The sequence below is a fragment of the Lepus europaeus genome, chromosome 5 (assembly GCF_033115175.1).
Source record: "Lepus europaeus isolate LE1 chromosome 5, mLepTim1.pri, whole genome shotgun sequence".
NCBI classification, from domain to species: Eukaryota; Metazoa; Chordata; class Mammalia; order Lagomorpha; family Leporidae; genus Lepus; species Lepus europaeus.
Genome location: NC_084831.1, coordinates 38,701,689 through 38,716,691, shown reverse-complemented (window position 1 = coordinate 38,716,691; position 15,003 = coordinate 38,701,689). Strand labels below are relative to the sequence as shown.

The following is a 15,003-nucleotide window of genomic DNA, read 5'->3' as shown; positions in this document are numbered from 1 at the left end:
GCTAAGGTCTAATTGACCTAAAACATATGTGAAACTAATACCAATTACAGTCTTGACATCAGACCAGGTGCCGACCTGACTCACATGTGGGACATAGACAAATTACAGTCATAACTTGAATCCAGGTGCAGCCCATCTGTTTTAAGCTGGAGCAATCATGCCAGGGAATCTCCATGTTCTGCCAAGCGAGCTGCAGTGTACTGTTACTGTCTTCGTTGTAGACCACAGTTAGCTTCAGACTGTAGTCTCACAGTGGGGGGTACTTTCTCAAGATGGAGGCTCAGCTGCTCTAAAATGGAGTTCCCCTCTGTCAGGGTTCACTTCAGTGTGAGTTCCAGAATCCCCCAAGCACTCATGACCATAGCCCCCATGGTCGGGTAAGCTCCTCCTTAGTATTACCTGGCACTAAAACACTGATCAGAGGTTGCCAGTTAAACCCGTGGAATGGAGGCTCCCTCGCTGGTGAGTGGTCTTCCCCAGGAGTGCACATGGGCACGGAGAAGACACAGGAAAGCAGGGGCTGGGTCAGAGATCTTTAGGCGTCGCCAGCTGTTTCTCTAAGAGGCATTTGGCACTACTACCTTTGAAGGCTAAGTCCTCTCTATCATTTCACTCATGCTTGGTGGGATACAGGTTTTGTTAACTCCAAGGTGGTGGCTTTTGTGTCTGGGTAAGGGAATTCTTGGTCCCACAATGCACCTGCCACCTCTCCTTATTAGAAAGCTCAGGTGCCTCTCTGCAGCTTTCCCACAGGACTTCCTCGTGATCGAAATGTGCAGGAAGTCAAGGGGGAGGATGGCCAGAGCGTTCTGGGCCCAGGGTTATGAAGCGCAGTCCTAGGATTGGATGTGATAGCCCTGGGCAGTCTTTGCAAATCGTTAATTCTCCCTTTTCAAACACGCTCTACTCCGTGAACGAGTTCTAGCTCCTCTAGCAAATGCCACCACGACCCAGGCCACATCCACTTCCCTCCAGCTCCACCGCCGCCGTCGTCTCTTCCCTGTGCTGTTGCAACAGCTTCCTGACTGTTGTGCGGCTCTGCTCTTGCCCTTCTCGCACCTCTGTGGAGCAGAAGCAAAACTTCCTCGAAACTCAAGTCACTGCACGAGCCTCTGGTGGGCGAAGTCCTCCGAAGTCCTCCTCTGCACTTAAAAACAAGTCTGCCTGTCTCAGTGGCCTCAGATGAGTGACGAGTCTGGGAATCATAGAGATATGCCTGTTCGGGTTCCCCAGGGCTGGTGGGCACCAGGAAAATGTGCAGAAAGTCCTTTACAATATTCTAATGAAGGCTTTCTTAGCCAAGACTCAAAGCCTAGAAACCCTAAAGAAAGGTTTATGTGGGGTCTACACTGTGGCACAGCAGGTCAAACCACCCCCTATAGTGCTGGCATTGCATATGGGTACTGGTTTGAGTCCAGGCTGCTCTACTTCCCATCCAGCTCTCTGCTATGGCCTGGGAAGGTGGTAGATGATGGCCCAAGTCCTTGAGTTCCTCTCCACGTGGGAGACCTGCAAGAAGCTCCTGGCTTTGGATCAGACCCATTCCGGCAGTTATAGCTGTTTAGGGAGTGAATCAGTGGATGGGCGATCTCTCTCTGTGTCTGTCTGTCTCTCTGTAACTCTGTCTTTCAAATAAAATAATTAAATCGTTTTAAAAAGGAGCAAGATTTATGTATCTTACTTCATAAACATTTAAAAGTTCCATATGGTAAAAGCCATCATACATGGCAGGTTAAACTTTCACCTACAGAGCTGCCACCCAACATGGGTGCCAGTTCTAGTCCTGGCTGCTCTGCTTCCAAACTGGCTCCCTTCTAATGCACCTGGGAAAGCAGCACAAAGTGGCCCGAGTGCTTGGGCTCCTGCCACCCACGTGGGAGACCCCAAGGAAGGTCCTGGATCTTGGCTTTGGCCTGGCCCAGCACTGGCCATTCACCTCTCTCTCTCTCTCTCTCTCTCTCTTTCTCTCTCTCTCTCTCTTTCTCTCTCTCTCTCTCTCTCACTCTGCCTTTAAAGTAAATAAGTAAATCTAAAAAAAAAAAAGCTATCATAAATATAATGAAAGTGAAAGAGTGGACTTTTTACCATAAGGTGTAAACTCCTGTTCATTTCATCTCCATTTGCTCAGGTTTCCAAACAACTTATTTGGGGAGAGAAGCACAGCCACAATGAACTTTTGGGCATCAACTCCTTTGTTCAGCAGGGATGGTTCTTAAAGGATTTTTAAGAAAATTTGGGGGCCAGCTCTGTGGCGTAGCAGGTAAAGCCGCCGCCTGCAGTGCCGGCATCCCATGTGGGCGCCGGTTTGAGACCTGGCTGCTCCACTTCCGATCCAGTTCTCTGCTATGGCCTGGGAAAGCAGTGGAAGATGGCCCAAGTCTTCAGCCCCTGCACCCATGTGGGAGACCCGGAAGAGGCTCCTGGATCCTGCCTTCAGATCGGCCCAGCTCTGGCCATTGCAGCTATCTGGGGAGTGAACCAGCGGATGGAAGACCTTTTTCCCTCTCTTTCTCTGCCTCTCTTTCTCTCGCTGTGTAACTCTGACTTTCAAATAAATAAATAAATCTTTTAAAAAATAATCAATGCTTCCCCTCCTCTCGCTAAAAAAAAAAAAAAAAAAAAAAGAAAAAGAAAACTGGCACATTTTTAGAGTTTTTCTTTAAGAAGATCAATGTATTTATTTCTGTAGTAAATGTTTGCAGTTCACCTAAGGAAATTACATATATTTATGTATTAGGAACTGAAATAAAGACAACTTCATAAATAGAATTAGGAACACTTAAAGTAAAAGAATGGGAAAAATTATAAATAAAAGTTATATATATAAATATTCAAAGATTATTTATTTTATATGTTATTATTTATTTATTATATGTTATATTATTATCTACTATTGAATATATTATTCATATACAATATACTTGTATAAAGAATTCATATCAATCCACAAGAAAAAAGAGAACCCAATACAAAAACAAACATAGACAATGTACACACAAATCACAGAGAAAAAAAAAAGATAAAAATGGCCCAGGAAACAGCCTTTGAAATCATAGAGAACTTAAATAGCCATCGGGAAAAATAGTGAAGTGCATCATAGTACATCCATGTTAAAGAATACCATGGAGCCACCTTAAGGAATGAGGTGGATTTTTATTTAGTGAAAAACCAAGAACAATGCAGATATAATGCTTTTATAAGAACACATACATACATATGTACAAATAGAACATTCTGGAAAAAGTCTGAAAGAATGCACACGAAAGTATTCTTTTTTTTAATTTTATTTTTTATTTTTGACAGGCAGAGCGGACAGTGAGAGACACAGAGAGAAAGGTCTTCCTTTGCCGTTGGTTCACCCTCCAATGGCCGCTGCGGCCGGCGCACCGCGCTGATCCGATGGCAGGAGCCAGGTGCTTATCCTGGTCTCCCATGGGCTGCAGGGCCCAAGTACTGGGCCATCCTCCACTGCACTCCCTGGCCACAGCAGAGAGCTGGCCTGGAAGAGGGGCAACCGGGACAGAATCCGGCGCCCCAACCGGGACTAGAACCTGGTGTGCCGGCGCCGCTAGGCGGAGGATTAGCCTGTTGAGCCACGGTGCCGGCCACGAAAGTATTCTGTTTTAGGAAAAGCATTGGTTTTGGGAGAGACTTGGTCAGAGTACGGAATGTAGGCTTGGTGAAGTGGGATTTTCAGCCTTCTAAGTGCTTTCCTAATATTGCAAATAGTTTACGGTGAACTTACACACCTCCCCCACCTCCACCTGTGGGACTCTGAAAACTACTTTAAAAGCAACAGAAATTACCCGGAAATCACCTAACAAAGTGCTTGATATATGGCATTAATAGTAGTCAGACTCCAACAGAAAAAATCCAAAACTCTCCCATAGTCACACAGAAACAGACACAGGCATCACTTCATGTTACTTAAACATGTGTTTGCATAACAGGCTGCTCCCCAGGTGCTCCTGCCTCCCCGCCCCCACCCTCCCAGGACACTTTGGTTGCCCTGCATTTGCCTGGGCTATCAGCTGTGAATTTAACTTGAAAACAAAATGCATTTAATCACTGTGCCCTGGGGTCGGACACGCAGGGAGTTTCTGCAGGCGCAAATGGATCCCATTCTTAGGTTTGAGGACAACGTGGTTGGAGGAGGTCAGAGGTGTGGGGGAGGCCGGGGCCACTTGGAACCGGAGCAGAATCAAGGCGATGGCCACCTTCAGCTCGAGCATGGCGAACTGCTGCCCGATGCAGTTCCTGCAGAGAGCAGGGTGGGAAGGAAGAGATGTTTGCAGAGGGGATGCTTTTCGGATTCCTTAATACGTTACCGGAGCAACAAGGGAGAAGTACCCAGCAAAGCGGCATTTTCATACTCAATGCCGTGGGAACTTCGGGACTTTTGATCAGCACTGTTTCCTGTGAGGCTCTAATGTGCTGTCCTCCCTACGAGGTGGCACTGAAGCCACTCAGAGAGTGGCTCCTCCCACACTGAGCCAGTAGTGAGCAACCACATCCACCCCCGGGTCACCTCTGAGGCCAGCTACACAGTGTGTGGCAAGGAAGGATGACCTTTGAGACTCCAGCTGACCCTATAAGGGGCTTGGATGGGCACCGAGTCCACCTCATGGTCAGGGGAGAAGGTGGGGTTCCAGGGCAGGGTTTAGAGGACGGAGAGGCTGAAGGGAGCAAGCTGGTCCCTAACCGGACACTTCTGCGTATTCTGAACAGCTTCAGGCATTCTCACCGTGGTCCAGCTGAGAATGGCAAGAAGGCGTGAGGATGTCTCTGAGCAGAATTCTCCTTAGAGAACCTCGAAGGGTCGAACACCTGAAATGACAGCAGAGCGCCACCGCCAACCCCAGACAGCACTGAACACATTTCTTCAGCGACTACCTAGTGCTGACCAACACCTAGTGCTGACCAACAGAAGTACAACATGGATCATGTGTGAAGCTTAAAGCATTCTGGTAAACGCATTTTAAAAAAGGCAAAACTGAGGCTGGCGCTGTGACATAGTGGATAAAGTCACCGCTTGTGGTGCCGGCATTCCATATGGGTGCTGGTTCGAGACCCTGCTGCTCCACTTCTGATCCAGCTCTCTGCTGTGGCCTGGGAAAGCAGTAGAAGATGACCCAAGTCCTTGGGCCCCTGCACCCACGTGGGAGACCTGGAAGAGGCTCCTGGCTTCTGGCTTCAGATTGGTGCAGCTCCAGCCATCGCGGCCAATTGGGGAGTGAACCATTGGATGGAAGACTTTCTCTCTCTCTCTCTCTCTCTCCCTCTCTCTCTGCCTTTCCTCCTCTCTCTGTGTAACTGTGACTTTCAAGTAAAATAAATAAATCTTTAAAAAAAAAAGGCAAAACTAATTTTATGAGTAGAATTGATTTAACCAAAACTTGTTCTGACATGCAATCAAAATAAATAGTTGTTGAGGAGGTATTTCACTTTTTGCCTGCTGTCTTCAGAATTCAGTGCGTCCGTTACACGACAGCACATCTCAGCTCCGAGAAGGCACACTTCAAGTGCTCGGCAGCCATTTGTGGCTAACGGCCACTCCACTGGACACCGCGCCTCCTGACCTGCAGACCCTGGTGGCCTCCTAATGGGCTTGTCTGCTATTCAGACTAGGTAGGAGGGAGGCAAAAAGCCTGCCGTGGTAACTGGTCTCGCCTTCATCTTGGAGGTGAGAGTGCATCCACTTGGAAGTGAGGCCAAGATGAGTGGGAGGTCAGTTGTTACTGGGACAAGTGTACCAGAGCTTGACCTTACAGGCCTCTGTGAAAGAAAGCTGGGAGTGTTTCCAGGTTCAGGAACGCAAGTAAATTAAAATTATGTTGTTGCAAAACTCAGAGGAAAAAAGAAAAAAGGAAGAGGAGGGAAGTGTGACTATCTTCTCAGAATTGTTCTATGAAATACATGAAATCTGTTCTCTTTATAGTAATAAAAATAAAAAAGAAACAGTACCTCTTGGAAATAAAGATAAAAAACTAAGAGTGTGCTGAGCCAATTTCCCTGTGGGACCAGCGCACTGAAGGCGCCAAACTCTAAGAAGCTGCCATGGAGATTTGAGAAGCGTCTCAAGTACTTTTCATATTTGCCACCAAGCTAGACTTTAACTGGATGTTAAATTTGTAGTCTACATGCGCCCACTTGACAGATATTTCTTCTTCTGATAAACGTAATAGCTAAATTTCAGGTGACTTTCCTGCTGTTGTATTAAATAAGTATTTTTAAAAAATGATAAAGCAATAGGCAATGTGTAGTAAAAAGCAAACAAATATTGAATCGAAGATCTCAGGCTTGCTTTTTTTTTTTTTTTGCCTGTCTAGATGCTCTCTCCTCTCTCCCACCCTCTTCAGGGCTCCAGGAAGCTGGCTCCCATGGGTTCCTGTTGGGTTTGGTCAGTAAGAGGCACTGGCAGGGCATCTGGAGAGAGGGAGCGTTGAGGGCTCCTGTTCCCCGGTCTCCTTGCCACTGGCTGCGTCAGTGTGATTGTGTCTCTCCACAGCTTTCCCCCGAAGCCTTCTCCTTCCAGGCTCTGTACCCTTCCCTCCCACGCCTGCCAGGCCACAAGCGACAAGCACTTCTGGTAGGGATTTGCTCCACGTTTCCTCAAACCCACTCCTATCTTTGTTAATAGTTCCTTTATAAAATACTCAAACTGCCCAACTTGAGCACGTCATGGATTCTGCCTGGGATCCTCTTCCATCCAGCAAAAGCGAGTTACCTGGAGTACACAATTAACAGATCACAACCTGACATCCAACAAAGGGCAGGACCACAGACTGTGGGGACAGAGAACAGACTGCATGGCATCAGTGGACCTGTTCATTCAAAGGTAAAGACAGAACAGGAGCAGAAGAGGACAACTTCCCTTGAGTGCAAAAGGTTTTAAAAAATGATTTATCCTATCTATCTATCTATCTATCTATCTATCTATCTATCCTCCATCCATCCATTTATTTATTTTGAAAGGCAGAGAGACAGAGAATCTTCTGTCTGCTGGTTCACTCCCCAAACACCTGCAACAGCTGAGACTGGGCCAGGCTGAAGCCAGGAGCCAGGAACTCAATCTGAGCCTCCTATGTAGGTGGCAGGGACCCCTGCTGCTTCCTGAGGTGCCCAACAGCAGGAAGCTGGATCCGAAATGGAGCCGGGACTTGAACTTCGCCCTGGGATATGGGAATTCCAAGCACCAATTTAACTGCTGTGCCAAATGCCTGCCCCTGTGATTTTTTATTGGTTTGTGCTTATTTTTGTTTTCTTTGTATCATTTGCCCTAACTGTGGGGCCACTTGCAGGCTTGCTTGCCAGAAGGTGAACAGCACAAAACTCGCTCTTCGAAGCGTGTGTGTGTGTGTGTGTGTAAGAGCCACACCTTTGGGTTCTTCCAGACAGCAGGGTTGTGGTGAAGACCCCAGATGCTGAGGACCACGATCATTCCTGAGAAAGGAAGGAAAGAAAAGAGGTTTGCGCTGGCATCTTAGTTTTCAAAACAGCGATTTAATTAGATTACATGGTTCCACTTTAAGGAGCAGTTGGTGTCATGTCAGAATCAAACTATGCTTATGGCTTCTACTATCTTCCGAAATTACTTAAATCTCTGTTATGGCCTCTAAACCTCCCCCTGAGACAGTTTGGGTGCAAAGAACCGGAGTTGAATTCCATCATGCAGCTCCAGTGGCAAGTTCCTGTCACTGCTGTTGACACGTGGACAGTGTGAAATTTCTGGAAATGCCCATGTGGTTCAGCATGGAAGGGAGGAGAATGTGAGGATTACTTGACAGCAGAAGCTGTCCTGATGAAGTGAGTCTGGGTCTGTCAACGGAGTTGCAGTGACAGCGGCAGCTGTCGGCTACACCAGCACTGTTGGCTGTTTCCTAAGGCCAGCATCAGTGGACCACTGCTCAGAGACCTGAGCCGTTCTGGGCCACCTTAGGTTCCTTGCACTGGCCTCCGACAGCTCTGCCCACATCAGCCAGCCTCAACTGCACAGTGTGCTCCCCCAGTGGGTTTCTGGCTCATCACAAATGTTTAAAAGGGTTTCAGAAACTGTCAAACACTGCGCATGTGTCCGTTAAGATCATGCTCAAGGGGAAAACCAGGTAAGGTGTTTGAAGGGCTCTGTGTGAACTATGGAGTGGTGCACGCTTGTGAGAGTGACTCTACGGTGATGAGGACAAAGACCCCACCCCGGTGCACGCCCCTCTTCCTCCTTCCTGGGTCTCCCGGATAGAGATAAACTTGCTCAGCTCCCTCAGCTCCCACGAGGTTTCAAACTTGGTCAAACAACGATGACCACAAAACCAATGTCCCCCAGGGGAAGGAACCCCGGGCTGGGGTTCCGGGGATGTGACTTCTGGGCTTAGTTTTGCTGCACCTGGCTATGCGCCTTTGGGAAAGTCATTGCAATTCACATTTTCTGAGCTCTTAAGGTGCCCAAACCTGAGCCAGCTGTCCTCAGGATTATCTTTGACTTCTCTGAGAGCTCAGGAACCTTTCAGTGTTTGTCACTGTGGTCCCTAGGAGCCCACTGTCTTCAGGAAGTGCTTAGGAAGAGAAGGCAGAGACCTGCAGGCAGCGAGCGGCCGTCCGGGAAGGTGAGGGGCTTGCTGAGTTCTCTGGAAATGGCCGGGACCGGAGGAAACAGGCGGAGCACCTCGCTGATGCACATTGTGGTGAAGCACAGCTCGTCCAGCTGCTCCCTGGGGGGACAGGGAGGGGACTCAGGCTCTGCATCCAGTTTGTCAACACGGATCTTTTCTTCTATTTGATCTTTTTCTTGGTAAATATCAGCCAGGTGTTAACTCTACTTTGCCATCAGTTTATGTAACAAAATATTAAAATGAGACTCTATGCCTCAGGTCAGCTGAGGTCCCAGAGACAGAGGACGCAAACAGGTGCCAAACATCCTGACTGCAAAGTGAGGCGTCAAAGTGCCAGCACAGGGTCTCTAAGGAGGTGTCCGCAAGCCAGTTCCGCACTTCCTAGTTCAGCATCGGGAGCAAGAACGCACAGGGATGGCTAAGGAAGAGGAGAGGAGGCTTAAGAATTACAAGAGAAAAAAATCCCTGGAAGAGAGTTGTTGGAATGGTGGGTGCTTCCCCATCTCCATCAAAGGGAGCCTTCAAGAGGATCAATCAGAGGGGGAGGTGCTCCCTGGACTGTGGGGAGCCCAGGACGGACACGAGAGGCTGTGGCTCAGAACACAGAAAGAGCCAGGAGACAGCAGCTGAGCCAGGCGGGAAAGCACAAGTGTGTCCTCGGAACCAAACGGACCAGTGGGAGAGGTCCGGAACCGACTTGAGAAGGATTCTGCTGAAAGCCCAGAACTCCTCCATCCCGTGACTCGCCACCGGCCAGTTCTCATGATGGCGTTCCACGCACCCTGGAGAGACAAGGGAGCAAGGGATCCCCATCAAGTCCTCTGGGCACGGCCACAGTCACACCAGCCCCTGTCTCCTTACCCCTGCTCCTCTGGGAACCATGTCAGGACTGGTTTGGAAGAACAGCTGCTAGGTGGACGAGAAGGTCAGCAAGATTAGCCAAGCAGAAGCCCTCACCCAGCCATGCAGGCTCCGGGGCCCCAGAAGCACCAAGCAGGGCCTGAAGGAGGAGCTCCAAGAGGACAAGTGTTGGAAGGTTTTGTTACTTCTCTGGGCCAGGTCACTCACGTGAGCCTGTTGTGATGCAAGCAGATGGGAACTCTCTGAGATCCACTCAGGATTTTCTCAGAGACGAAGAGAGCTGGTCCCGTGGCGCACGTCTGAAGTGTTAGTAGAGGAATACAGTCGCTTTTTTTTTTTTTTTTTAAATTAGCATCCTGGCTAGTCAGGTTGATTCACTAAAATGACTGCATTTATCTAGTCTCATTGCTTTGTTGTGTTTGTATTTGCTTTTCTGATGACTTATTTTGAATGTAGGCTTTGGCCACGTGGTAATGTGAAATTTTAATTTTGAACTCTTTCCTCTGCAAGCTCAGGATAAGAGAGAGTAATTCTAATTGTTCTGCAACTTGGTATAATTAATAAAAGCAGTTTTTTCAGTATCAGTCATGGTGCAAGAAAATAAAAAGAAAAGTTGAAAAACTCTGTAGCTTTCTCACTGTTTGGAGTGTGTTGTTTTATTATTATTGGGGAGCAGAGTGAAGTTTCAGAATTCCATGTACAAATTTCATTAAATGTGACTGTAAGTGTGTATTACAGAGTAAAAACTCTTCCCTAAAATATTATTGGCAGTTCTCTCATTAAAATAAATGGTAGTAAGTAGATCCTCTGGGCTTTGTTTTCTCACCTGACAAGGATTCCTTTACTGTTTTCACACTTAGGACAAACAGAAATGAGAAAGGCAATATGCTAGTTGTATAGATATCCACTCTAATCAAGGGTAAAGTATCGAATTCACATTAGGAGGTGGTGTCCAGTGTCTTCAAGTTCAATGAATGAATAAAAAGCAATTACTTATCAAGATGGGAGTATAGCAGGTTCCCCACTTGGATTCCCCTCTAACAATAAATTCGCAGCCATACACAGATGGCGTATCTTGTGGGAGGCACTACCTGATCTGAAAGTCTACTACAAAGCTATGGTAATCAAGACAGCATGGTGCTTTCACAAAACAGACACATGAACCCATGGAATAGGACAGAGGCCAGAAGCACATTCACATGTTTATGGCCACTTAATCTCAACAGAGGTGCCAAGAACACAATGGGTGTTAATCTCTTCAGTGAATGGTGTAGAGAAAACTGGACATCCACATGTAGAAGGACAGAACTGGACCCCTCTCTCACTCCATATATAAAAGCAACTCAAAATGCAGTAAAGACTTAAACATAAGAACTGAAGCAGTGGGGGCCGGCACTGTGGCGTAGTGGGTAAAAGCCGCCACCTGCAATGCTGGCATCTCATATGGGCGCCGGTTCAAGACCCGGCTACTCCATTTCTGATCCAGCTCTCTGCTATGGCCTAGGAAAGCAGTAGAAGATGGCCCAAGTCTTTGGGCCCCTGCACCCGTGTGGGAGACCCGGAGGAAGTTCCTGGCTCCTGGCTTTGGATCAGCTCAGCTCCGGCCATTGCAGCCATCTGGGGAGTGAACCAGCAGATGGAAAACCTCTCTCTCTCTCTCTCTGCCTCTCCTCTCTCTGTGTAACTGACTTTCAAGTAAATAAATAAATCTTTTTTAAAAAGAACTGATGCAGTAAAAAGTACTAGCAAAAGACAAGACATAGGAGAAAATTTCTTGACATTGATCTTGACAAAGATTTTTTTTGGATACAATATCCAAAGCACAGACAACAAAAGCAAAAATGTAGAAATATATTGACTGTATCAAATTTAAAATCTATGCACAAGGGGCCCAAGCACTTGGGCCATCTTCCCCTGTTTTCACAGGCCATCAGCAGGGAGCTGGATTGGAAGTGGAGCGGCCAGGACTCACTGTTACCCAATTAGAATGCCGGCACTGCAGGCAGATGCTTAACCTTCTATGCCACAGCCCCGGCCCCATGGTACTTACTCCTGAGTATAGTAACTTACATAGTTTGAGAGAGCAAGAGATGCTTTGGGACTGATGCTGGTGCGTTCTTGGCATCATTGTTTCCTGGATAATGTTTATAGGTAAAAAAGACAAAATAAACTAATAAAGGGATAATTACAGGAGTAAATCAATTCAAATTCAGATAATCCTTGTGTATATTACCGAAATGGTGGTGTAGATGTGTTTTAATAATTCATTTATCTTGTAAATTGGATGACTCTATTGCCTCAATTTTACAAGTTGCTCACGATAGCAGGAAAAAAAATCTATTTACATGAAAACTACTTGCTAGAATTCAGGCCTTTATGGCTTCAAAAATCCAATTGATCCATATAAAATTTAGATATATTTGCTCTCTTCAGAATATTTAAAGCAATTTATATTGAAATTTATTTTTATATTTTTATAAAGTATGCTATAAGAAGATATGAATTGATAGTTTTCACTGTTAATTCACTGAAGTGTTTAAAATTCCTAAAATAGAGTTATCATTTACACTTACAATGCAGAAACAGGCTTAGATCAGTGAGGGGGTGTTCCCAACAGGGGTGGGGAACCTTTGTCTGCTAATATTTTATATCATTCATGGGCCATACAAATTACTGGCTTAAAAATTAGCCTGCTATAGGCTTATTGAATTTCAAATCACACCCACAGTAGTCTAAGTAGGGCCAGATCAAATGATTTCATGAAAATTATAGGGTTTGCAAGCTGAATACTCCCCACCCTCACAAGGGATAGGCTATTTTGAGGGAGAAAATTTGTAGTGATGAAATAGTTCTATATCTTGAATGCTGTTGTGTTTATACAAGCTAATACACATGGGAAAGTGAACAATACACACAATTTATGTCACTCTCAGTTCTTTTTGTTTGATATTATTACATATCTATATGAGACATAATTAATGAAGCAAACTGAGTGACGTGTGCAGGGTTCCTCTTCATAAACTTTGCCACTTCCTGTGAGTCTATAATTATTTCAAAGTAGACTTAAAAATAACGCTTAATTTATAAGACACACAAGTTTAGGGGAAAATGAGGACACCAGACCCCAGAATGTTAATTTTTCTTTACAAGTAAATAATTCTTTCTTGATTTTTTTTCAGATTGTTAATTAACAGGGTAATGAGTTATTGTAAGCACAATTTTTTTGTCTTTCCTAAAAACATAATAATCATCTTTGAGATCCTGTATGTTCTTGCAAGTATTAAAAGTCTTCTGAATTAATTAATAAGTCCATTTCAGAAATAAAAAAAAGCTATGTACAGCAAAGGAGACAATTCACAGAGTGAAGAGGCAGCCTACCAAATGGAAAAAAAATATTTGCCAATCACGTATCTGATAAGGAGTTAATATCAAAGTGCGTAAGGAACTCATCCATCTGCATAGCAGAAAACAACTGCAGGAACAAATGGCCGAGTGTGGACATCTGGCCTAGCAGTGAAGACTCCCGTAAATGGGGTGCCTGGATTGAGTTCTGGATCTGCCCCTGACTTAAGCTTCCTGCCAGTGTAGACCTTAGGAGGCAGCAAACGATGACCCAAGTAGTTGGGTTACTGCCTACCCACACGAGTTTTTGCCTCCTGGCTCCGGCCCTGGTCTACCCTGAAGCCATTGTGTACATTTAGGGAATGAACCAGTAGATGGCAGCTCTGTTTGTTTGTCTCTGCCTCTCAAATAAATAAATACAATTTTTAAATGGGCAAAGGACCCAGACAGACATTTCTCAAAAGGAAGCATACAAATAGCCACCGATATATGAACATAGGATCAACATCACTACCCATAGGGATATACAAATCAAAACCACAGTGAGATATACATTAAAATGTGTTAGGATGACCATTATCTAAAGGACAAAAGATAACAAATATTGGTGAAGATGTGAAGCAAAGGGAACCCTTGCATGCTGTTCATGAGAAGGTAAATTAGTGCAGCCTTTGTGGTCAATTGTATTGCACTTCCCCCCAAAATTAATAATACAGGGTGAGAGGTGTGTGGGGAGTGTTATGTTTCAATATTCTGCATATGGATGTCTAGCTTCCCCAGTACCATTCATTAAGGAGACTGTCTTCTCTCCTGCGTATGTTCTTGGCAATCGTTGATGTAGATCATTAGCCAGGATAGATTCATTTCTGGGTTCTCCATCTTGTTCCACTGGTCTATGTCTTTGTTTTTATGCCAATATCAGGTGGCTTTGTTTACAAGTTTTTTTGGTATGTCTTGATATCTGGTATTACACTGCCCCCAGCTTTGTTCCTTTTACTCAGGATTGTTTTGGCCATTCAGGGACTTTGGTGCTTCCAAAAGAATTTTAGGCTTTTCCCCACTAGTTTTGTGAAGAATGTCATTAGCATTTTTTTGAAGATTAAGTTGGATCTGTAAATTGCTTACATAATATGTGCATTTTAATAATATTCTTTCAATACATGAACATAGAGGTTTTGTATTATCTTCAATTTCTTTCTTAATGTCTTATAACTTTCACTGTAGAGATCTTTCACATCCTTGGTTAAATTTATTTCAAAATATTTTATTTTTGTGTAGCTATTGTGAATGGGATTGTTCTTATAATTTCTTTCTCAGTGAGTTTATTATTGGTGTATAAAAATGCTATTGACGGCCGCTGCCGCGGCTCACTAGGCTAATCCTCCGCCTTGCGGCGCCGGCACACCGGGTTCTAGTCCTGGTCGGGGCACCGGATTCTGTCCCGGTTGCCCTCTTCCAGGCCAGCTCTCTGCTGTGGCCCGGGAGTGCAGTGGAGGATGGCCCAAGTGCTTGGGCCCTGCACCCGCATGGGAGACCAGGAGAAGCACCTGGCTCCTGGCTTCGGATCAGCACGAAACGCCGGCCGCAGTGGCCATTGGAGGGTGAACCAGCGGCAAAAGGAAGACCTTTCTCTCTCTCTCTCTCTCTCACTGTCCACTCTGCCTGTCAAAAAAGAAAAAAAAAATGCTATTGACTTTTGGTGTGGATTTTGTATCCTGCAAACTTTACTGAATTCATTTACCAACTCAAATCATCCCTTGGCAGAGCCCTTAGGTTTCTCTCTCTGTAGAACCATGTCATCTGCAGGTCGGGATAATGTGGTTTTCTCCTTTTCCATTTGTACGCCTTTCGTCTCTTTCTCTTGTCTAAGTGTTCTAATGTAAGACCAGGGACTATGAAAGCACTAGAAGAAAACTGAGATGTTGGTTTAGGCAATCACTTACTGAACAGCACCCCAAAAGCCCAGGCAGCCAAAGTGAAACTAGACAAATGGGACCATATCAAACTAAGAAGCTTCCACACAGCACTGGAGACAATCAGTAGAGGGAAGGGACAATTGATGTAGTGGGAGACAATATTTGCAAGTTATTCATCTGGCAAAGAATTAATATCCAGAATATATAAGGAGCTAAAAAAAGTCAACAACAAAACCCCAAACAATTAACTTAAGAAATGGACAAAGGGGCTGAGTAGA

At 45.4% G+C, this 15,003-nt stretch overlaps 1 protein-coding gene across 1 annotated transcript in view; it reads right to left on the bottom strand.

Moving 5' to 3' along the window:
* Positions 1 to 4,061: 4,061 nt before the first annotated feature.
* The window catches only part of LOC133759080 (cytochrome P450 4X1-like), a 45,821-nt gene continuing 34,879 nt past the window's right edge, over positions 4,062 to 15,003 (bottom strand). The window contains exons 9-12 of the mRNA XM_062190078.1: positions 8,572 to 8,705; positions 7,379 to 7,443; positions 4,745 to 4,827; positions 4,062 to 4,257 (exon numbers count right to left, since the gene is read on the bottom strand). Coding sequence (XP_062046062.1) covers positions 4,062 to 4,257; positions 4,745 to 4,827; positions 7,379 to 7,443; positions 8,572 to 8,705 — 478 coding nt within the window. The remainder of the gene's footprint in view (positions 4,258 to 4,744; positions 4,828 to 7,378; positions 7,444 to 8,571; positions 8,706 to 15,003) is intronic.